This window comes from Scyliorhinus torazame, chromosome 12 (assembly GCF_047496885.1).
Source record: "Scyliorhinus torazame isolate Kashiwa2021f chromosome 12, sScyTor2.1, whole genome shotgun sequence".
Taxonomy (NCBI): Eukaryota; Metazoa; Chordata; class Chondrichthyes; order Carcharhiniformes; family Scyliorhinidae; genus Scyliorhinus; species Scyliorhinus torazame.
Genome location: NC_092718.1, coordinates 211631476 through 211654652, shown reverse-complemented (window position 1 = coordinate 211654652; position 23177 = coordinate 211631476). Strand labels below are relative to the sequence as shown.

Sequence of the window (23177 nt, the reverse complement as noted above, 5' to 3'; positions counted from 1 at the left end):
TCCATGATACACTTTGGGGTTCTCTAAACCTTGGGCCATAACAAATTGGGGGCTCGAGGAGGATACAAGTCTATCTATTCGATTGGTTTTGTGAACTTAAAGACAGTGAGGGGTGAGCATATTGTGGTTGCTTTTCAGGTGTGATATTTCAGTTTAAGTAGGGAGTGTGTTGTGGACAATGGCTCTTTCAGAGGCTCTGAAGTTTCTGGGGGTGGTGACGGTCACACGCAGTACCTTACGGACAGAGACTAAAAGCAGGCTGTTAGATTTGGCAAAAACATTGCAGTTAACATTACCTGACAAAATGTGAAAAGATGAGGTAATTATGGCGCTGGTTAAGCATTTAAAATTGCCTGAGATACAGTCTGACTCATTGGAAATGGCAAAAATTCAGTTACAAATTAAACAAATGGAACATGAGAAAGAATTAAAGCAGCTTGAATACAAAAGAGATAGAGAGGAAAAAGAAAGAGAGAGAGGAAAAAGAGAGGAAAAAGCAAGAGAGAGTTTGAACTTCGGAAAATGGCCATGAAACATGCCAGTCAGTTAAGATTGGCAGATTTAAAGGAAATGTACAGTTTGAGGATAGTGATGAGGATAGTGAGAAAGAGCGTCAAAGTCGAAGGCTTGGTGGGGATCTATTTAAATATGTCCAAGCATTGCCAAGGTTTGACGAGAAGGAGGTAGAAGTCTTTTTCATTTCATTTGAGAAAGCGGCTAAACAAATGAAATGGCCACAGGACATGTGGGTATTACTGATTACTGAGGGGCTGGTTTAGCACGCTGGGCTAAATCGTTGGCTTTTAAAGCAGACCGAGGCAGGCCAGCAACACGGTTCAATTCCCATACCAGCCTCCCCGAACAGGCGCCGGAATGTGGCGACTAGGGGCTTTTCACAGTAACTTCATTTGAAGCCTACTTGTGACAATAAGCGATTTTCATTTCATTTCATTTCAAACAAAGCTGGTAGGTAAGGCTAGTGAAGTGTTTGCATCACTACCGGAGGAGGTATCTGGGACGTATGAGGTGAAAAAAATCCATCTTAGGTACACATGAGCTTAGACAAAGGCTTAGAAATTTAAGGAAAGAATTTAGTCAAACATACATGGAGTTTGAAAGGATTAGAGTAATTTTGATAGGTGGATAAGGGCTTTGAAAATAGACCAAACGTATGAAACTCTCAGAGAAATTATACTTTTGGAGGAGTTTAAAAATTCAATTCCTGATGAAGTGAGAACTCATGTGGAAGAGCAAAGGGTTAAAACTGCGAGATTAGCAGCGGAAATGGCAGATGATTATGAATTAGTTCATAAATCAAAGCTTGGTTTCTGACATCAGTTTCAGTCTGCGAGGGATAGAAACTGGGGACATGAAAAATACTCAAGTGGTAGAGGTAAAGGTGATCTGATGGGAGATAATAAGGAGAGTGCACCTCAGATTAAAAAAGAAATCCAGGAGGGTGGAAAAGAAATGAAAAATATCAAATGTTTTCACTGTAATAAACTGGGCCATGTAAAGTCAGTATTGGTGGTTGAAGAAAAGCACTGGGAAGGCTGATGTGGTAAAACAAGATAAGACAGTGGGGTTTGTTAAAGTGGTAAAGGAAAGCCCAAGGGAAGCAAAGGAGGTGCAAAAAATTGTACAGCCTGATCAAGAGATGATTGATAAGAAGGTGCCAGATGACTTTAAAGAATTTACTTGTGTGGGTAAAGTTTACTCATGTGTATCAGGAGGAGCAGGTAAAGAAGTCACAATTGTAAGAGATACTTTTCGATTTCTGCTCTACCACACCAGTAGAGTGGGCCGTGTGCTCCCCATACCACAATCTAGTCAAAGTTGTGGGTCAGGTGAACTCCATGATAGACTTTGGGGTTAGCTAAACCCTGGCCCATAACATTGGTTACACCCTGTGCACCAAGTGTTGTTGAAATCAGTCCACTGGTTTTTGAGGTATATTAAGAATGTGCTGGATGAAATCGACCAACTTTTTTTGCCACTAAAAACATGTTTAATTCAGTCAAATATTTAATTATACCCACGAACTTAATTAGACAAAAGTAAATAGTTGTTTCTATTTCCCCCTGAATCAGCACATTGATACTGTAGCTATGCTTCCAAGGACAGGATTGACGCACCCAACTACTGCAGCTGGAAATCAGTTGATATTAACTAAGACTTTTGAACTTTCATTAAGGATCAACAATAACAAGGCAACAGATAAGCGTAATGGGTGGTGCAGTGGTTAGCACTGCTGCCTGCGGCGCTGAGGACCCGGGTTCGATCCCGGTTCACTGTACGTGTGGAGTTTGCACATTCTCCCCGTGTCTGCGTGGGTCTCACCCCCCACAACCCGAAAGGTGTGCAGGTTAGGTGGATTGGCCAAGCTAAATTGCCCATTATTTTGAAAAATAAATAAATGGCTATTCTAAATTTATGAAAAAAAACATAAGCATAATAGGAAAGTGAAAGGATAGTGAGCACAACAGGTCATTCAGCCCCTCGAATCTGTTCAGTCATTCAGTTAGAACATGGTTTAGCCATCTTAATCCATATCCTTCATCACTCTTGCCCAACATCTTATCACTCCGTATTGATTCCCCCCCCATATTATAGATTCCTGCTTCCTGAAGACTAATATACAAATGCTGCACCTAGTTCAACTGATAAAACATATACTCACTGAAACGCAGTTTGTGTCCCTCTTCAAAGGTTAATGCGGAACGCAACACGGTATTTGAATGCTTCATATAATTTTGGAATTGTATCTCTGACCAGCATCTTAATATCCATGTTATTATATCTGACTAAATCAAGGGAGATCAATAATATTGAAATCTGTCCCTATACAGTTTGGAGTACATAATTTAAAGATACTCAATCTCCTCTTAATAAAAGTGGGGTATTATGCTTACAACGATATCAAGTCTGATAAATTGGAAGGGCAAGAATCACCTTTTTCCTGGTGGCGTATGCAATAAAGAGATTCTATAATTGATAAAAGGTTATTCTCCTGTTCACTTGCATGAAATCAAGAATAGAACTATTTTGATCGCCTGAGGTGCTATCTTCTGTTGTGATTGTCCAGGGACCGTTTTCAAAAAATCTTCGATAAGGCGCCTCATTATTAAATAAGGCCAAATAAGGTGGAGTCAGGGTACAAGTGGCAAAATGGATAGGTCGCTGGTTTTTGGTAATAATAGGGAGTCACTTAATTTCTTCGAAGGTTCAAGATTTGGTGGGGGTAGAGCAGTGTTTTCCAAATTCTTTTTCCGGAGAACCATTTTTACGAACTGGCCAACTTTTGGGACCCACGCCGGCCGACTCTCGCGCCACACCGGCCGTCCTTGGCGACCCATGATGGCCGACCTTCGCGGGCGACGCCGGCCGACTCTCGTGGCCCACACCGGCCGACCTTCGCGACCCACCATTTTCCCTTACCTTGTTTGCTGCTGACAAAATGGAGGAATCGCAATCGCGCCCAAAGCACATGATGTTGACGTTCGGGGGGGGGGGGGGGGGCTGATGTGACCTGCTCTCTGCCTCCCTTCAGGCAGGATTACATAGAATTTTTAAAAAATGTTCTGCGTCTCCGATTGCTCAAATTTGCGGGCAATAGCCGCAGCAGCTAGCTTTGAACCTTCTTTTGTTGTATTCCCACTTCTGACCTCTTGTGCATTATTTCTTTTGCTCCACAATTGGCGTCAGTACTGTCGGCTGCTATTGCCCTAAACTCTGGAAAATCTTTCTTAAACCACTCTGCTTCTTTAACTCTCTCTCTCACTTCCTTTAAGACTCTGTCCGCCGGTCCCGATTGCGCAGATTCGCGAGCAGCCGCCGGCGTTTAACAATGCCGGCTGCGAGCGGCCTTTAAAAAGGCCACGACCATTTTTTAAAAATGCAGCTGCGCTGCACATGCATGCCCACTCATTGGTGCGCATGCGCAAACATCTGTGCATGCACATTGACAATTGGGCACGCATGCGCAGCGCGGCCGCATTTTTCTTATATGGTTTTTGAAGGCCTCTCGCAGCCGGCATTGTTAAAAGCCGGATGCTGCCCGTGAATTTGCGCAATAGGGAGCGCCGCGGCGGACGGCTCCGCGACCCTCCCGACTCAAACCCCCGGGTCGCAACCCTGACCTTAAATGCCTAGGGTAGAGTAACAAAGTGATCTCAGAAGACAATCACTGAAAGCTGCGCCACAGGTCAGCAAGCCCATTAAAAAGAAAGCAAATTAAAAAGTTAAGGAAGTGGTGCTAAACCTGCACTGAACCTTGGTTGGATCACATGTAGAGTACTGCCAGCAGTTCTGGTTGCTGTATTAGAAAAGGGATATAGACACTGTTGAGGGCACAGAGAATTTTACAAGGATGATGTCAGATGTATACCTGTGGATATACAGTACGAAGTCTTACAACACCAGGTTAAAGTCCAACAGGTTTGTTTCGATGTCACTAGCTTTCGGAGCGCTACTCCTTCCTCAGGTGAATGAAGAGGTATGTTCCAGAAACACATATATAGACAAATTCAAAGATGCCAAACAATGCTAGGAATGCGAGCATTAGCAGGTGATTAAATCTTTACAGATCCAGAGATGGGGTAACCCCAGGTTAAAGAGGTGTGAATTGTCTCAAGCCAGGACAGTTGGTAGGATTTCGCAGGCCAGATGGTGGGGGATGAATGTAATGTGACATGAATCCCAGGTCCCGGTTGAGGCCGCACTCATGTGTGCGGAACTTGGCTATAAGTTTCTGCTCGGCGATTCTGCGTTGTCGCGGGTCCTGAAGGCCGCCTTGGAGAACGCTTACCCGGAGATCAGAGGCCGAATGCCCTTGACTGCTGAAGTGTTCCCCGACTGGAAGGGAACATTCCTGCCTGGTGATTGTTGCGCGATGTCCGTTCATTCGTTGTCGCAGCGTCTGCATGGTCTCGCCAATGTACCACGCTTCGGGACATCCTTTCCTGCAGCGTATGAGGTAGACAACGTTGGCCGAGTCGCACGAGTATGTACCGCGTACCTGGTGGGTGGTGTTCTCACATGTAATAGTGGTATCCATGTCGATGATCTGGCACGTCTTGCAGAGATTGCCATGACAGGGTTGTGTGGTGTCGTGGTCACTGTTCTGAAGACTGGGTAGTTTGCTGCAAACAATGGTTCGTTTGAGGTTGCGCGGTTGTTTGAAGGCAAGTAGTGGGGGTGTGGGGATGACCTTGGCAAGATGTTCATCGTCATTAATGACGTGTTGAAGGCTGTGAAGAAGATGACGTAGTTTCTCCGCTCCGGGGAAGTACTGGACGACGAAGGGTATTCTGTCGGTTGTGTCCCATGTTTGTCTTCTGAGGAGGTCGGTCCGGTTTCTCGCTGTGGCGCGTTGGAACTGTCGATCGATGAGTCGAGTGCCATATCCCGTTCGTACGAGGGCATCTTTCAACGTCTGTAGATGTCTGTTACGCTCCTCCTCGTCTGAGCAGATCCTGTGCATACGGAGCGCTTGTCCATAGGGGATGGCTTCTTTAATGTGTTTAGGGTGGAAGCTGGAGAAGTGGAGTACCATGAGGTTATCCGTGGGTTTGCGGTAAAGCGAAGTGCTGAGGTGACCGTCCTTGATGGAGACGAGTGTGTCCAAGAATGCAACTGATTTTGAAGAGTAGTCCATGGTGAGTCTGATGGTTGGATGGAACTTATTAATGTCATCGTGTAGTCGTTTCAGTGATTCTTCGCCGTGGGACCCTGTGTGAGAACCTCTCTGGCTACATCGAGGGCACCTTGAAACCCATCGTACAAGGTACACCCAGCTTCTGTCGCGACACGACGGACTTCCTACAGAAACTCAGCACCCATGGACCAGTTGAACCAGGAACATTCCTCGTCACAATGGACGTCTCGGCACTCTACACCAGCATCCCCCATGACGACGGCATTGCTGCAACAGCCTCAGTACTCAACACCGACAACTGCCAATCTCCAGACGCAATTCTGCAACTCTTCCGCTTCATTCTGGATCACAACGTCTTCGCCTTCGACAACAAGTTCTTCATCCAGACGCACGGAACAGCCATGGGGACCACATTCGCACCCCAATACGCCAACATCTTCATGCACAAGTTTGAACAGGACCTACTCACCGCACAGGACCTTCAACCGACGTTATACACCAGATACATCGATGACATTTTTTTCCTTTGGACCCACGGCGAAGAATCACTGAAACGACTACACGATGACATTAATAAGTTCCATCCAACCATCAGACTCACCATGGACTACTCTTCAAAATCAGTTGCATTCTTGGACACACTCGTCTCCATCAAGGACGGTCACCTCAGCACTTCGCTTTACCGCAAACCCACGGATAACCTCATGATGCTCCACTTCTCCAGCTTCCACCCTAAACACATTAAAGGAGCCATCCCCTATGGACAAGCGCTCCGTATACACAGGATCTGCTCAGACGAGGAGGAGCGTAACAGACATCTACAGACGTTGAAAGATGCCCTCGTACGAACGGGATATGGCACTCGACTCATCGATCGACAGTTCCAACGCGCCGCAGCGAAAAACCGGACCGACCTCCTCAGAAGACAAACATGGGACACAACCGACAGAATACCCTTCGTCGTCCAGTACTTCCCCGGAGTGGAGAAACTACGTCATCTTCTTCACAGCCTTCAACACGTCATTGATGACGATGAACATCTTGCCAAGGTCATCCCCACACCCCCACTACTTGCCTTCAAACAACCGCGCAACCTCAAACGAACCATTGTTTGCAGCAAACTACCCAGTCTTCAGAAGTGACCACGACACCACACAACCCTGTCATGGCAATCTCTGCAAGACGTGCCAGATCATCGACATGGATACCACTATTACACGTGAGAATACCACCCACCAGGTACGCGGTACATACTCGTGCGACTCGGCCAACGTTGTCTACCTCATACGCTGCAGGAAAGGATGTCCCGAAGCGTGGTACATTGGCGAGACCATGCAGACGCTGCGACAACGAATGAACGGACATCGCGCAACAATCACCAGGCAGGAATGTTCCCTTCCAGTCGGGGAACACTTCAGCAGTCAAGGGCATTCAGCCTCTGATCTCCGGGTAAGCGTTCTCCAAGGCGGCCTTCAGGACCCGCGACAACGCAGAATCGCCGAGCAGAAACTTATAGCCAAGTTCCGCACACATGAGTGCGGCCTCAACCGGGACCTGGGATTCATGTCACATTACATTCATCCCCCACCATCTGGCCTGCGAAATCCTACCAACTGTCCTGGCTTGATACAATTCACACCTCTTTAACCTGGGGTTACCCCATCTCTGGATCTGTAAAGATTTAATCACCTGCTAATGCTCGCATTCCTAGCATTGTTTGGCATCTTTGAATTTGTCTATATATGTGTTTCTGGAACAGACCTCTTCATTCACCTGAGGAAGGAGCAGCGCTCCGAAAGCTAGTGACATCGAAACAAACCTGTTGGACTTTAACCTGGTGTTGTAAGACTTCGTACTATGCTCACCCCAGTCCAACACCGGCATCTCCACATTGTGGATATACAAATCAGGAAAGGAGCAGCAGACCAAGTCTCTGAGAGAGAGAGAGAGGGGGGGGGGGGGGGGGGGGGGGAAAGAGAGCTGAGGGGAGACCTAGAGACCTTAAAAATTCTAAAGAGTTTGCATGGTGTGGATGCAGAGAGAAGGTTTCCCTTTGTGGGGAAGAGCATAACTAGAGGCCATCAATACGAGATGATCACCAAGAAATCCAAATGGGAATTCAGAAGCAAGTTCTTCACCCGGAAAGAGTGAATAAGTGGAAATTGGCACCTCAGGGGGTGGTTGAAGCGAACAGTATAGGATGCATTTAAGGGGAAACTAGAAAAGCAAGAGAGATTGGAATAGACGGTTACGATAGTAGATTTAAATAATAGATGGAGGTGGCTCGAGAGGCGTATAAACAGCAGCATGGACAGGCTGAGCCAACTGGCCTGTTTCGGGGGGTTATCCTTCTAAGAGCCAGGCAAATAATTTGGGGTCCAGGTTGTGGGGCACTCTCAGACTTTTGTTTCAATCTGATGACTTCAGGCTAAATATCTCGAGTCTGGAACAGTGGTTAGCGCTGCTGCCTCGCAGCGCCAGGAACCCGGGTTCAATTCCGGCTTTGGGTGACTGTGTGGAGTTTGCACGTTCTTCCCGTTTCGGCATGGGTTTCCTCCGGGTGCTCCCGTTTCCTCCCACAGGGAAAGATTTTTTGCAGGTTAGGTGGATTGGTCATGCTAAATTGCCCCTTAGAGCCCAAAGGTTAGGTGGGGTTATGGGGATAGGGCGGGAATTGGACCTAGGTAGGGTGCTCGTTCCAAGGGCCAGTGCAGACTCAATGGGCCGGGTGGCCTTCTTCTGCACTGTAGGGGTTCTATAATATGAAGTTTGGCTTGACTGGATCTAAACACAAAATCGTGTTTTGTCATCTGAACTATGCACCAGCTGAAATTGAAAGGCATGTTCTGAACCATCTATCAAGCGGAGTAGTGTTGTGTCTCATAGGGCAAAGACATTCCTCCCATCATTTTCTCCTTCAAATGAGGGAAATAACTAGTCTGCACTAACAACCACAGACAGCACAACACTTTCTCAGTACTCTGCCGTCGGAGTATCAGCCTGATAATGTGCTCATATCTCTAGAATGGGCTTGAATTAATACTCTGAGGCAGGAACTCTACCCATTGAGCTATGGCTGACACCCAAGAGGATAAAGTTGAATACAAACAGGAGAGGACAGTGATACAAAAAGACAGGGGAAAACAAAAGACAAAAGAGCGAAAATAATTTATTTCGGTCCATAAACAATGCCACAGGAAATCAGCTGCAAGTATTAAAAACGGGCCTTTAGATTGAACAGATAGTTTTCACCCCACACTGTCATTTTGACACAGAATCATTCCAACAGATACACTCAAGTCTCATAAGCTATTTGTCAGTGTTTATTAGAATGAAGCACTGAAGTAAGTCGTGCAAGTATGGAGGGGAGAAAACAAAGAAAAAATGGTTTTGCAGTCTGCCCAGTGATTTACAATGTTACTTCACAAAGGTAAACCATACCTTGGTAGGAAAGCCTACATACACGTACAAATATTCTCAGTCTCATCATTCAATACATGTTGATCGGAATTCAACATCTCTAGTCCTCGAGGAGTGGCCCTTCTACATCATCCATGGAAATGCAGAATTCTGGAACTGATTCTAAGTTTAAAAAGTCTTAAGTTTGCAAAGCGTAATACAGAGTGTTTTTAATTGAAGATCTTAAAGCACCCAGCTTCCTCCAGTTGTGTAGTGCTCATTCTTCACATCCACTCAGCATTCAGCAAGCTTGTGTAGCTGCATGTTTCCTAATATTCATTATCAGTCGCTTGCTGTACTCCTTATGGTCCACTGGTTTCACATCCATCATTGTCGCTTTGATGCGAGATTCATCCTGCAAATATGAACCAGAAACAATTAAAATCCATATCACAGATTTGCTCTCTCATTGCCTTATTATCATAGATCACTTCCAGTTGTTCAAATTGCATTAAAATCTTTTCAATGCATATGAAAGGTAACAAGTGGTGTTTTTTTTTTTTGTCTCACTCAATCTACTTCTAAAGAATGGCCGCTGGTATAAAATGTACAGACAAGCTGCAAAAAGCTTAATGAGTTTGACCCAAATCACCACTAATCTTAAACTTTTATAATTCCTGCACTTTGTCTTGTTGCACTTAAGGTTAAGTTGCTGTATTTATACCCCACTCACCAGGGAGAATTTTTAGGTCCATTCAAAATTTCACGCAGGTGTCAATGCCACCATCAATCAGTCTTTTGAATAAAGTCCCTGGAGGCACAGGAACAAGTCTATTCCTCTATCACCCTTCTACCTATGCTCAAATCTGTGATATGACATTGTCAACATGCTGGCTCGCAAATCTCTCCTGGGCTGTGGGACAAATACCCAAACTGTGGCACAAATCTACCATCTTCACTGTTCTGCAAACACGGCTAAAAATTGGACTTCTGCAAGCTGCAACAGGTGCAGCGTAAAGCAAGCCTCGTGTTGGAAAAGACAAAAATACTCACCCTGCCTGAATTTCACCTGACAATCCTACTACTGGGTCGAGTGTTTAGGATAAATAGGAAAAGAAACTACCACACCAGCCTCTCACTAAATATTGTCATTCTTGTCCTTACTTGGCCTGCAGATTGATCCCAAAAAATGATACCAATTACATGTCCTCATGTGGTGCTATCCAACTCTATAAACTAATTACATACTCTATTTTGCTGTTCAGAGTGGCTGGATGACTCATTATAATCTGTAAAAGCTAAAGGAATCATTTTCCATCTTAAATACAATTGGACTCCATTAGTAAGCGAACAAGCAGAATGGGGATTTAAAGTCTGGTCTCCTCATTTGGGAACATGCTCTAGGAATTGGTTGCGAGCATAATTGCTGACATCTTTTCTTATTTGAGCTCATTCAGAGCTGGTCACTGCCACAGTAATCTTCCATAACCCAAACAATGGAGATTTAAAGCATCTCAGTAGCTTAATATTTACAGCAACGTCTGCAAATATAAAGTAACATTTTTGGACAGCTACCTTTCTGGTGAGTAATTATTATTTGAACCTTTTCAAAGCCCTGGAAAGAGTTATTATATGTATGGCAGGTCAAAAAACATCTCCAAGCTGTGGAACAGCGAACAACACATTAAATAACTTAGTACTCCATATGTCAGAAAGGCATCTTGAAAAGATTTAAGTGCAAAGAAATGAGTGCAAGATTGGGAGGAAGAGCGAGTATGTGGAATTAGGCAAGCATAAAGGTTTAAGATGACTTTTGAAAGCAGTAGGGAGGAGATAATGTATACTCTTTTAGACAGGGAGCCCCAGATGGTAGAGGTATGGTGGCCGAAAGTGTGATCAACAGACAATAGGGAACATGGCAGATCAGTGTCAGGAAAGCTAGTGGAGCCACAGAGTCCAGTTAAATCAGAGGTAGGCTAGGTTGAAGCCAGAGTGGACTTGAAAGCAAGAGAGAAAGATTTTGAAACTGATAATTACTGAGGAGAGGGAACGTAGGGCTGTGTGTGAGCAAAGATGTGGACTGAGGCAGAATTTTGAATGAGTTGTAATTTATGAAGGAAGCCGGAGCTAGCATTAAAGGTATGGTTTAGAGTCTTGGCCTAATTCGTTCTTCCTCCCAATCTTGCACTCATTTCTTTGCGCTTAAATCTTTTCAAGATGTCTTTCTGACATATGGAATGCTAGATAAATATAAGTTATTTAATGTGTTGCTCCCTGTTCCACAGATTGGAGATGTTTTTGACTTGCCATACATATGCTAACTCTTCCCAGAGCTTTGAAAAGGTTCAAATAATTCTTATTTATCAGTAAAGTAACTTCCCAAAAATGTTACTTAATTATTCACAGGCAGTGAGGGAGATGAGGCGGGAAAGAAGAGACAGGAGCAGAGGCAAGCGCTATTTGAAAGGAGCATTGATTACACAGATGAGGGGAAGGAAGCTAAACTCCAGATTAACAAGGTCCCAAACCCATGGGTTTAAACCCATAATAGTTACTAAAGGCGTGGGTACGTTTAAAAGACACATATAGACTAGAGTTGGAAGAGATTTTGATTCACCAAATGCATTTTAAGTTGAGAGCATCCTGACTTAAAACAGCAGTTAGTAAAGCTAAAATGTGCATCACCAGCATAAAGCTATAATTCAATCTCATGTTTCCGGAAGTCAACAAGTTTGTATAAAGAGAGGACAGTGGCATTAAAAAATTGTACATCTCATGGCATTGGTTTTCATCTTTCAAGTACAGAAGGGGTTAAAAAAACAGCTTCAACCACATATCAAATCCTAAATCATTCTGATTGAATATTATAAATTCTGGTAATTTTGCTTCAACTCAGCATCTGAAGGAGGGGCCAGACCTTTTAATTCATATACAAACATCATGTGGGATTTGTTGAAATAGGTGTTTGATTGGCACTTTTTTCAAGTTTAACAGACAATTATTTAAATCTGCTTGATCCCAGTGGTTTTCTGAAAATTAATTCTCAGCCTGGCTGGTTCAAATTAGGAAAAGTGATAGTTGAGCCAGATAGCTTCCAGGGACACAGAAAAGCAAAAACAAGAACTGCCACGTCATACATATTTTGATGCAGCAGTTACAAATTATTTTCCACTCGCTCAAGGAAACAGTTATGTTTAATAACTACAGTAAAATTCTATGTTCTGTGATTGTTACTGTTCAATAAGTGTTTGGCTGTTAAAGCTGAAGCCATGTTACTGTAGTATTGTTATTCCACTTTCTAATGTCAAGGAAAATCACTCAAGGACATGATTAAACTAGGCCAGTAAATATCACAACAGGATGAGGGAGGTCTCTCTCTCTCTCTCTCTGTCCTGACCTGTATTAAGTTCCAGTCACCATTACACTGGTTCCTGGATAAGCAACACCTCAGTTCAAAAAAATATTATCCTGGTTTCCAAATCCCTTTATGGCCTCTCCACTGCCAACTTCTTGTAATCGCCATGTCTAGTTCTACGAAACTTTGAGATCCTGGACTCCTTCAATTCTGGACTCTTCAGCATCCGGATATTGAATTGCTCCACCACTGAGTCATGCCTGGAACTTCTTAACGTCCCAAGTGGTGTAATTACCTTCCTAAATCCCTCTACTTCTCGCACTTTCTTGGCTACCCATTAAAACCTGACCCCTCTATGATCAAGCCATAGCTTATGTGGTTTGGTATTAAATTTTGTTTGATAAATGCTCCTGTAAAGTAATAATAATAATAATAATCTTTATTAGTGTCACAAGTAGTCTTTAACATTAACATTGCAATGAAGTTACTTTGAAAAATCCCTAGTCACCATACTCCGGCGCCTGTTCGGGTACAGGGGGAGAGTTCAGAATGTCCAAATCACCCAACAGCACATCTTTCAGGACTTGTGGGAGGAAATCGGAGCACCCGGAGGAAACCCACGCAGACACAGGGAGAATGTGCAGACTCCACACAGGCAGTGATCCAAGGTCAAACCCAGGTCCCTGGTTAAAGTAACTACATTAAAAGGCACATTATAATTGCAAGTTGTTGGGCGGCAAGGTGGCGCAGTGGTTAGCACTGCTGCCTCACGACACCGAGGACCCAGTTCGATCCCGGCCCCGGGTCAGTGTGTGTGGAGTTTGCACATTCCCCCAATGTGGGTCTCACCCCAACAACCCAAAGATGTAGGTGGATTGGACACGCTAAATTATTCCTTAATTGGGTACTTTAAATTCACAATAGGGAAGGAGGATGGAAACCTCAAAAGGCAAGGCAATAGAAATAATAGGGAAAAAAAGATATGCTAATCACTTTAGATAGGCAAAAACAGCAAGGTATAGGTAGACTGCTGAGAAGGGACACTGGAAGAAGATATAAAGATCAGCGGTATTAAAGACAGCGGAGAGACAAAGGATAAGAAAGGATAACCAGAATAAAAGTCACAGAGGGCATAGATGGAGTGGAAAACATACTGCAGGGTCTTGATCCGTAAATCCAACAGCCCCCCACCCTCGTTTTGAACGGGTAATAATTGAGGGCAAAGGAAATTCAAATACCCTATTTTTAAATTTTGTTAGTTAAATGCTGTTCAAGAGCAATTTCAAGGTCATTAAACAATCAGCAGGTCTCTCCAGCAAAGTTCATACAATCCAGCAGAAGAGAAGAGCAATTTTCCAGGAGTTGGTGAAAACAGTTTATATATATATATATATCACACATCTAATATTTTATGCCTGAAATGTGCCCTGTTCTTACTTCCCAGGTCGTGCCCCCAGTCAAAGATGTTCCCTTTTCAAAAAGGATGAATTATTGAAGGCAGTAGGGGGTTAAATTTACCAGAGGCAAACACAATTACATTTCATTGTGAAAGGAAATGATTTTGTGCAACTTGACTGCCTGCAAATACCCTATGCCTATGGTGATTGCAGACAGAGGGCCACAATCTCAAGAAATTCAAACCCCATTAAAATGCCAATTTCAACAGCTTGCATTTATATACTGCCTTTAGAGCAGAATATGCTCCGAGGCACTTTTAGAAGAAACTGGCACAGAGCAGTTGGAAGAGTTGGGACAAAGCCAGATAGGAGTAAAATTGAAAAACTGGAGCCAGCTTCAGCCTCCGTGACACCACTTTGCACTACGGACATTTAAAAGCGATGGTGCCTATGTCTGATGCAGATCCATCAAATGATATAGACACTCCATCCTCACAAATTGCCTGGTTGCAAGCTAAAGTGGAAAAGGTAAACATTAGACGTAGAATGGAGGCACTTCTGAGTGCTTTATTTTGTGGCAAACCTATTGAAATAAGGAGACTGTGGTACAAACCTGGTGTTTCCCCTTGAAAGAAAATGTGTCCACATTATATAAAACCTACTCTAAATAGAAGTTACTTACGTTGTACGTTTCGAGTTTGACACGAACCCTGCAGGTATATGACCGGAAGTTCGCATTCTGGAAAATTTCCTCAAAAGCTTGTTCATTCTAGGGGGGAAAAAAAACAAGAATGCCACAAATGACAAGATAAACATAAACGATTTGCCGATCAAGGCATGCAATTCAGGTTACAAGTAACCCTCAGGGATTAGAGCAAAAAGGTTGCTTTACTCAACTGTGTCTTCAAAGACTTTAGGTATGTCACAGCCCAATAAGTTCCCTAAGTTTCTCATAGTCAAGGGGAGGAAATCAGGAGCATCTTGCAAATCCTCTAGGAATCTGCCCCAAAACACCTGTCCATCCTCTGAGGACAAGTAATGACATATGGCTACCTAACATTTTGATGTACTGTTAAAAACTCACACCTCAGCCCTAAACCAGTAAACTATCACAAAACAGCTGCATATGTTTATCTAGCACACAAGAACGCAATCATATTTCACTTTAATTGTTTTTATTTATTGCCATCTGTCATTTCTGCCTCGTTGGTTTTGTGTTTATATCGGCATGAGTGCTGAGTACAGAAACTATAATTCAGGATCACACTGACATCTTTTATTCCATACGTTGCTGTGACTTAGCAAAACATTAAACACCCACCTGGACATTAGTAAACTTTACTGAACATCTTTTCCTAATCAGATAGGTACAGGAGAAGCAACATGCCACTTCAGCTACTAAGTTTCACTTGCGCAACTTTCTTTCCAGTTTTACTTAGCTATTGAGGCAAGTACACTCAGTAGCTAAAAAGCAATGTGAACTTCTCCCCGCATTCAAGTTCAATTGTTGCCACTTCACCGTGAATCTTTCCTGGCCCATTACACCTCTTACCTTTCTACTGCTCAAATGCAAACACACATCTGAAAGACTACAAAGACAAGATTAATACCGTGGGTAGGTCCAGAGTGAGGAAATCCGCAAAATACTGAACATATGAGCTGCTTTAAAAATCACGTTAAAGCTGGTCAGAGTTGGTGGTAGTGGGGGTGGGGGTGGAGAGAGAGAGAGAGAGAGAGAGAGAGAGATATGCTGCTCATGTGGCTTTGCAAGCTGTTCAAACAATGCTGATAATTTAAAAAACCCAAACCGTAAGGTTAAAAGAATAACAATTTTGGAAATATTAAAGCCAAGTGCCAGAAATGCACCATGTGTCAGACAACATGTGAAAGAAATAGGCAGGTCAACTTAGAACCTGGTCCGGTATTTAGGGATCCAGGTGGCCAGGAACTGGGGAACCTTGCATAAGCTTAACTTGGCACGACTGGTAGAGCAGATGGAAGAGGACTTTAGGAGGTGGGACATGGCGCCCCTGGCATTGGCGGGCAGGGTGCAGGCGGTTAAAATGGTGGTCCTTCCGAGGTTTCCTTTTGTGTTCCAGTGCCTCCCTGTACTGATTACAAAGGCCTTTTTTAAGAAGGTGGACAAGAGTATTATGAGCTTTGTGTGGGCTGGAAAGACCCCAAGAGTAAAGAGGGGGTTCCTGCAGCGCAGTAGGGACAGAGGGAGACTGGCACTGCCGAGTCTAAGTGATTATTATTGGGCCGCCAACGTGTCAATGATATGTAAGTGGATGAGGGAAGGGGAAGGAGCGGCGTGGAAAAGATTGGAGATGGCGTCCTGTAGGGGAACTAGTCTGAAAGCACTGGCGACGGCGACGGCGCCGTTACCGTTCTCCCCGAAAAAATACACCACAAACCCAGTGGTGGCGGGAACTCTGAAAATTTGGGGGCAGTGGAGACAACATAAGGGAGTGACGGGTGCCTCAGTGTGGTCCCCGATAAGGAACAACCATAGGTTCGTCCCGGGAAGGATAGATGGGGGATTTAAATCTTGGCAGCGAGTAGGAATTGCGAAATTGAAGGACTTGTTCTTAGACGGGACGTTCGCGAGTCTGGGAGCACTGACAGAAAAATATGGGTTGCCACCTGGGAATGCATTTCGCTATATGCAAGTGAGGGCATTTGTGAGGCAACAGGTGAGGGAATTTCCGCAGCTCCCGGCGCAAGAGATCCAGGACAGAGTGATTTCGGGGGCATGGGTGGGTGATGGTAGGGTGTCAGATATATATAGGGAAATGAGAGACGAGGGGGAGACGATGGTAGAGGAGCTGAAGGGAAAATGGGAGGAGGAGCTGGGGGAAGAGATTGAGGAGGGGCTGTGGGCAGATGCCCTAAGAAGGGTAAACTCTTCGTCCTCGTGTGCCAGGCTCAGCCTGATTCAATTCAAGGTTCAACACAGGGCGCATATGACTGGAGCAAGGCTGAGTAGATTTTTTGGAGTGGAGGATAGGTGCGGGAGATGCGCGGGAAGCCCGGCGAACCACACCCACATGTTTTGGTCATGTCCGGTATTGCATGGGTTCTGAGTGGGTGTGGCAAAAGTGATTTCAAAGGTGGTGGGGGTCCGGGTCGAACCAGGCTGGGGGTTGGCTATATTTGGGGTTGCAGATGAGCCGGGAGTGCAGGAGGCGAGAGAGGCCGATGTTTTGGCCTTTGCGTCCCTAGTAGCCCGGCGAAGGATTCTACTTATGTGGAAAGAAGCTAAGCCCCCGGGTGTGGAGGCCTGGATCAATGACATGGCAGGGTTCATAAAATTGGAGCGGATAAAGTACGCACTAAGAGGTTCGGCTCAAGGGTTCACCAGGCGGTGGCAACCGTTCCTCGACTATCTCGCAGAGCGATAAGGGAAAATAGGAAAGGTAGCAGCAGCAACCCGGGGGGGGGGGAAGAGGGCTCATTTGGGTCCTCAGGAGTTTTATATTAGTTATTTATATTAGATGTTATGAAGTTACTATTTTAGTTACTATTTATGTTGTTTCTTATTTTGTTGTTGGCAGTTGCCCCCGATCGCGGGCCAGGCCACCGTGGGGGCACCCCCCGGGGCCAGATTGCCCAGCGCCCCCCCCCCCAGGAGCCCGCCCTCGCCGCCCTGTCCCGCCGGTAAGGTAGGTGGTCTACGCCGGTGGAACAGGCATTTTAGCTGTGGGACTTCGGCCCTTCTGGGCCGGAGAATCGCGGGGGGGGGGGGGCGCGGCGGCAACCGGCGCGATTCCCGCCCCCGCCGAATCTCCGGTGCCGGAGAATTCGGCAACCGGCGGGGGCGGGATTCACGCCAGCCCCCGGCGATTCTCCGACCCGGCGGGGGGTCGGAGAATCTCGCCCCAGTTGTCCAGGAACATACCCAAACAACTCATCTACTGTTTTAGTACAGCACTCTGGGAGCATGGAAGATCAGCATTCAGGGAAGTAAAATAACTTTCATTGCCACTTCATAATGTTGTAACACCGTTTTATGTTTCAGATAAATGTTTATATCTATGGTGCTTTCCGTTTCACACACTTGTGGTTAGGCATTTTAACGACGTCCAGAAAAGGCAGAAATCTAGAAATGACTTGGTGCCAAGTGTTCTGCAGTGGAGAGGTTACAAAATGTTGTTTTTTACTTAGCTGTGCGACCAGGAGAAATGTTTTGAGATTAAAGAGAACTGGACTGGGTGCAAAAAATGGGGTTAGCTGGCAGGAAAAATAAGAGGGTCACCAAGAATGCTCATCACTTTACACGAGGCACAACACATTGCAACTGCAGCACGAGTGGCACACATACAGTCCTTGAGCCCAGGTGGTCCAGGCCATAAAGCCCGACCAATTCAATCTTATTTGCACCGGTTGGTCTCGTTTAAAGTTTATGGGCTTGGAGAATTGGAAAGGGCAGCTGCGTCACTGGGGATAACTTCTCAATTATCCGTAAGCATCAGCATATTGAAATATATGCAGATTTACGTAAACATGAAAACAAACTTTATATATCGCACCTGTTGCTTCATGAAATGCACCCAAGTAATCCATAAAGACAAAGGTTTGAACAAAAGAGCGATGAATAACAGATTCACTTCGGTGAATTGGAAATTAAAACAGATTCAGAAAATGTTCATCTGTGAGAAATGCTGAAGCGTTAACCAGCAGGCGCAGGCTGATTATTGTATTAGTTACACCGAGTATACAACATTTCAAGCATATACTTAAATGAATTTTTGTAATCTCAATCTCGAGAACATTGAGACCGTCTCCCACAGCACTTGATTTCTGCAAAACCTAAATTACAGAGATTAATCTGGACAAACCCAAAAAGTGTTAAAAAGCTAAATATCGCCATTGTCTTGATAGCAGACTCTAAAAACAAACATTTTTAATTCAAAACCCCCAATTAACTGCACTTTGGGACTGAATAGTAATGAAAAAGAAAACTTGTTTCAACAGTAGCATTTAGTAGTGACTTGGAACCAGTTGATATAGTGATTGCAAATGGTCCAAGATGATTTTTCACAAAGGAGGTAAGTTACAAAAATATTAAGAGGAAATTCAACTGTTCCCACCTAAAGCTAAAAGCTGCAACAAGTTTATTTCAACTAAACAAAACACTTACTGAGTCCTTCAGCTCTCCAAGATAAGTAGCATTCTGACCAAGAATTGCCTCCCCAGTCTCCTGGAAACATGTCACCCACTGGTTTTCTCCAAAGTCTGCTAGGTTTACCTAGAGGACAACATTGTACTCTAGTTATTTAAAACATTGTGCTATACTCCAGAAAGCCCATTGAAGGATAAAACTGGAGCCATCCTTTACATACTTTTATAAGCATTTGGAGTTATACATTACAAGCAGCATCTCCTAACCCGACAACCAGTCTCAGCTGGTGTCTATTGACAGGAGCACAAATGAGCGCGGTCACTGTCCACCACCTGCATGCAATTAAATACATTATATACCATTAACAATAAGGACAATTTATTTTATATTAAAAGTATATTTAAAAAGAAAACGGTAGAATAAAGCTTTAAATAAAGTTTCACGAACCCAATTCCACATCATTAAAACCTTCAGATAAAATGTAAAGACAAAATGACAACATAAAGATCCTTTGTTACTCGGTTTGAACTGTTTTATCCTAGTCTTCCAATAATACAAACTTCCAGCAGCTGTCTTGTTGGATTAACAAAATTACAAGCTTAACTGTAAGAGTGCTTAGAAGCTATGCGTGAAGAGCAATTAGTTTTTTTTTTATAGCCTCCAAGAGAATTTTCAATTCTAGGCTTCCAACAGAACAGCTAGACTCACAGAACATCAGTCATGAGCGAAATCATCGAGTTGTTCTATACACACCACTGATGATAGGCATCTCTTTCAGTTTTGTGCACCCATCAGGATGCAGCAGACTGGAAAGTTCAGAACCTGCTGGGTGCATTGCATCACAGGAATAGGACATTTAGTAAGACAGTCGAAACAAAATATTTTACCTATGTTCTCAGATTGTACTTACTGATAAGATCATACGATATTTGAAGTTGGGAAACTCACGATCACACTTCTCACACCTATAAAGGCCATTCTGTTGATCAATAACCTTCTTGTTGCACTCTGCAGTGGGACATGCCTGGTACATGCAGTTTTCCTTCTTCAGATACACAATTGTACCAACAGTGGTGTAATAGTCAGCCTGCAGGAGATGTGTTATTCAGGTAAAGGATTACACAAAGCAGAAATGACCAACTGAAGAAGCTACTACACAATAAAACATGCAAAAAGGTTAAGTTTGCGATCTCCACCATGACGCAGTATGAAAAAGTTTTTAATACTTCAAATGGCAGCGAATGAAAGTTATCCACAATTTGCTAAGCTTGGATCAGCAGTGCTGAATTCTAACTTTGACCCCGAGCTGGAAATTCACACTCAGTGGCCCATCCTTATTTCATTTGCAAAATCTCCCCCCCCCCCCCCAGCCCCGCTTGCCCCAGGCCAATCAGTACACACACACAGCCATTATTCCTGGATTAGTTGTCACATCCTACAGCTGCATGATTTGGCAAAAGTTCAGATTTATCCCCGCTCCGGGAACTCTTCCTGAAAAAAATTACAGTGATAAGGAGAGGTCCACTGGGGAAAGAGGCACAGCACAGGGAAAAACTCAAAGATTACATTGGCAGACATTTCCGCCCTACAAAACCATATTTCCATTGTTCCATCACTTGTCCCACTTTTGTACTCAAAGCTATACATTAAATTCCTATGTCCATTTTTGGAATGTAAAGCTGCCAACCTGGCCAATGGATGACTATGCTTCTCCATTTACAAATTCACCATTTGTGCCATAGTAACTGAAGCTTCTATTGTCCCAAGTGTTTATTCAAAATAAAAATGAAATATTTAATGACACAATTATGTTTATCCAATGAATTTCCTTCATAAAAAAAACTGCTTGGAGCAGCCTCTCCCAAAAGCTTAAGCATTACCATCAGATTTTTTTCACAGCCAGGAATTGGGCGAGTTTACAAGGTGCAATCTGAGCAGGTCGCCATTCACGAGCTCAACCACCATAAAGCATTTTCTTTAGCTTCTACTTATTTTACAAAATTATTTTGAGAAAATTTTAAAAGCTTTATTTAGTTTAAAAGAGTGAGTTTTTAAGTTTAAAAAAACAACTTGCACATGGGTGAGAGAAAGACAACTGAATTATTCATAACTTCTATTTTGCATTTTATAAGGCGTAGAAAGCATAATAAACTGAGAGCGATAGCAAAATCACATGAGAGATCTGGAGTCAGACAAGCATGAGATCCAGTGAGCAAACTACAGAGACAATCAAACACACACACCATGGTTACTACAGAGACAAACAAACACATACACTATGGTTTTTCCTCAAAGTTTAATATCATAAATTAGTTGAATTTTGAACTAGGTCTTTATAGACAGTCACCGTTTTTTGTTGATGCTGGTAAATGTAAAAATCTAATTAATAACAGCTGCCAAGCTGAGAGTTCATTCTCCCCATTAAAAACGGGGCTGAATTTTAAGTAATCCAATTAGCATTTTGTTGGTCAGATTTGAATGTTTATATTTTCTGACAGTAGTCTGAAATCAAGAGAGAAAGATATAGACGAACCAGTCACAGAAGAACGAGTTCAATGTTCACAGAACTCCCTTCAGAAGTCACCAAACTAATGCTGTCAGAGGTGGGATCCCCTCCATTCAGTGTTAACAAGCCACGGGCAGCAGTTGCGTGCACTGACGATAATCAGCAGGAATTTCACCCATTCCCTGTTGTGCAAGGCCTCAGGGTCTACCTTTCACACCCAAATCCCTACTCCCAGTGATGCCAGGTCAAATAATTACCCACTTTGTGAAATGCCCATTTCCTGTTATCCAAATCGAAGGACCATCTTTAAAAACAGCCAAACTCCACGGCCCTTCACCAGCACTGCTAAATACCAAAATATCTACAATGCCCGAAGCATTTCACCCTCTCTTTTTGCAACTGATCTAGGCAGATTTAGTCCCCAGCCTGTGCAGAATTCATCCAAGACAGACATTAAAGCTGGTCCCTATACCAATTATTTGTGTAGATTGGATAGAAGGGGAAAAGCTTTTCACTCTCAAACTCCTGCTGGAAGCAAATATCAGGTAACGGTGATCCAGTTTGACCTCAAAACTCTTCAAATAGCCTGCAACGTTCAGGAGATACATATTCAGTTGACACTCATTATCAACCTGGGCATGACTGTAATGTGTTCCAGGATTCAATGCATTCCACAAACATGTCAAGCGTTTGAGGAGGGAAAAGGCGACACAAAAGTTGGTGGAATTGCAGATAGCGATGAAGACTGTCAGAGGATCCAACAGGGTATAGATCAGTTAGAGACTTGGGCGGAGAGATCGCAGATGGAAGTTTAATCTGGGTAAATATGAGGTAATGCATTTTGAAAGGTCTAATACAGATGGGAAATATACAGTAAACGGCAGAACTCAAGAGTATTGACAGGCAGAGGGATCTGGGTGTACAGGTCCACAGGTCACTGAAAGTGGCAACACAGGTGGAGAAGGGAAGTCACGAAGGCATACGGCATGCTTGCCTTCATCGAACGGGGAATTGAGTATAAAAATTGGCAAGTCATGCTGCAGCTGGATAGAATCTTAGTTAGGCCACACTTGGAACATAATGTTCAATTCTGGTTGCCGCACTCCCAGAAGAATGTGCAGGCTTTGGAGAGGGTACAGAAGAGGTTTACCAGGATGTCGCCTGGTATGAAAGGCATTAGCTACGAGGAGAAGTTGGATAAACTTAGTTTGTTCACACTGGAACAACGGAGGTTGAGGGGTGACCTGATAGAAGTCTACAAAAGTATGAGGCACATGGACAGAGTGGAAAGTCAGAAGCTTTTTCCCAGGGTGGAAGAGTCAATTATTAGGGGACATAGGTTTAAGGTGCGATGGGCAAATTTTAGAGATGTGTGAGGGATATTTTAAAGGATAGTGGGGGGCGGGCAGCACGGTGGAGCAGTGGTCAGCACTGCTGCCTCACGGTGCGGAGGTTTCAGGTTCGATCCCGGCTCTGGGTCACTGTCCGTGTGGAGTTTGCACATTCTCTCCATGTTTGTGTGGGTTTCGCCCCGACAACCTAAAGATGTGCAGGGTAGGTGGATTGGCCACGCTAAATTGCCCCTTAATTGGAAAATATGAATTGGGTACTCTGAATTTTTTTTTTTTTTTTTTAAAGGATAGTGGATGCCTGGAACTCACTGCCAGAGGAGGTGGTGGAAACAGGTACGATAGTGACGTTTAAGGGGCATTCTTGACAAGTACATGAATAGACGGGGT

General features: G+C 44.0%; 1 protein-coding gene across 2 annotated transcripts in view; it reads right to left on the bottom strand.

Annotated features, from left to right (window-relative positions):
* Positions 1–8809: 8809 nt before the first annotated feature.
* Positions 8810–23177, bottom strand: part of rpa1 (replication protein A1) — a 93838-nt gene continuing 79470 nt past the window's right edge. For both annotated transcript variants that reach the window (XM_072469871.1, XM_072469872.1), the window contains exons 14-17: positions 19843–20019; positions 18951–19058; positions 14490–14576; positions 8810–9470 (exon numbers count right to left, since the gene is read on the bottom strand). In XM_072469871.1, coding sequence (XP_072325972.1) covers positions 9357–9470; positions 14490–14576; positions 18951–19058; positions 19843–20019 — 486 coding nt within the window. In that variant the 3' untranslated portion in view covers positions 8810–9356. The remainder of the gene's footprint in view (positions 9471–14489; positions 14577–18950; positions 19059–19842; positions 20020–23177) is intronic.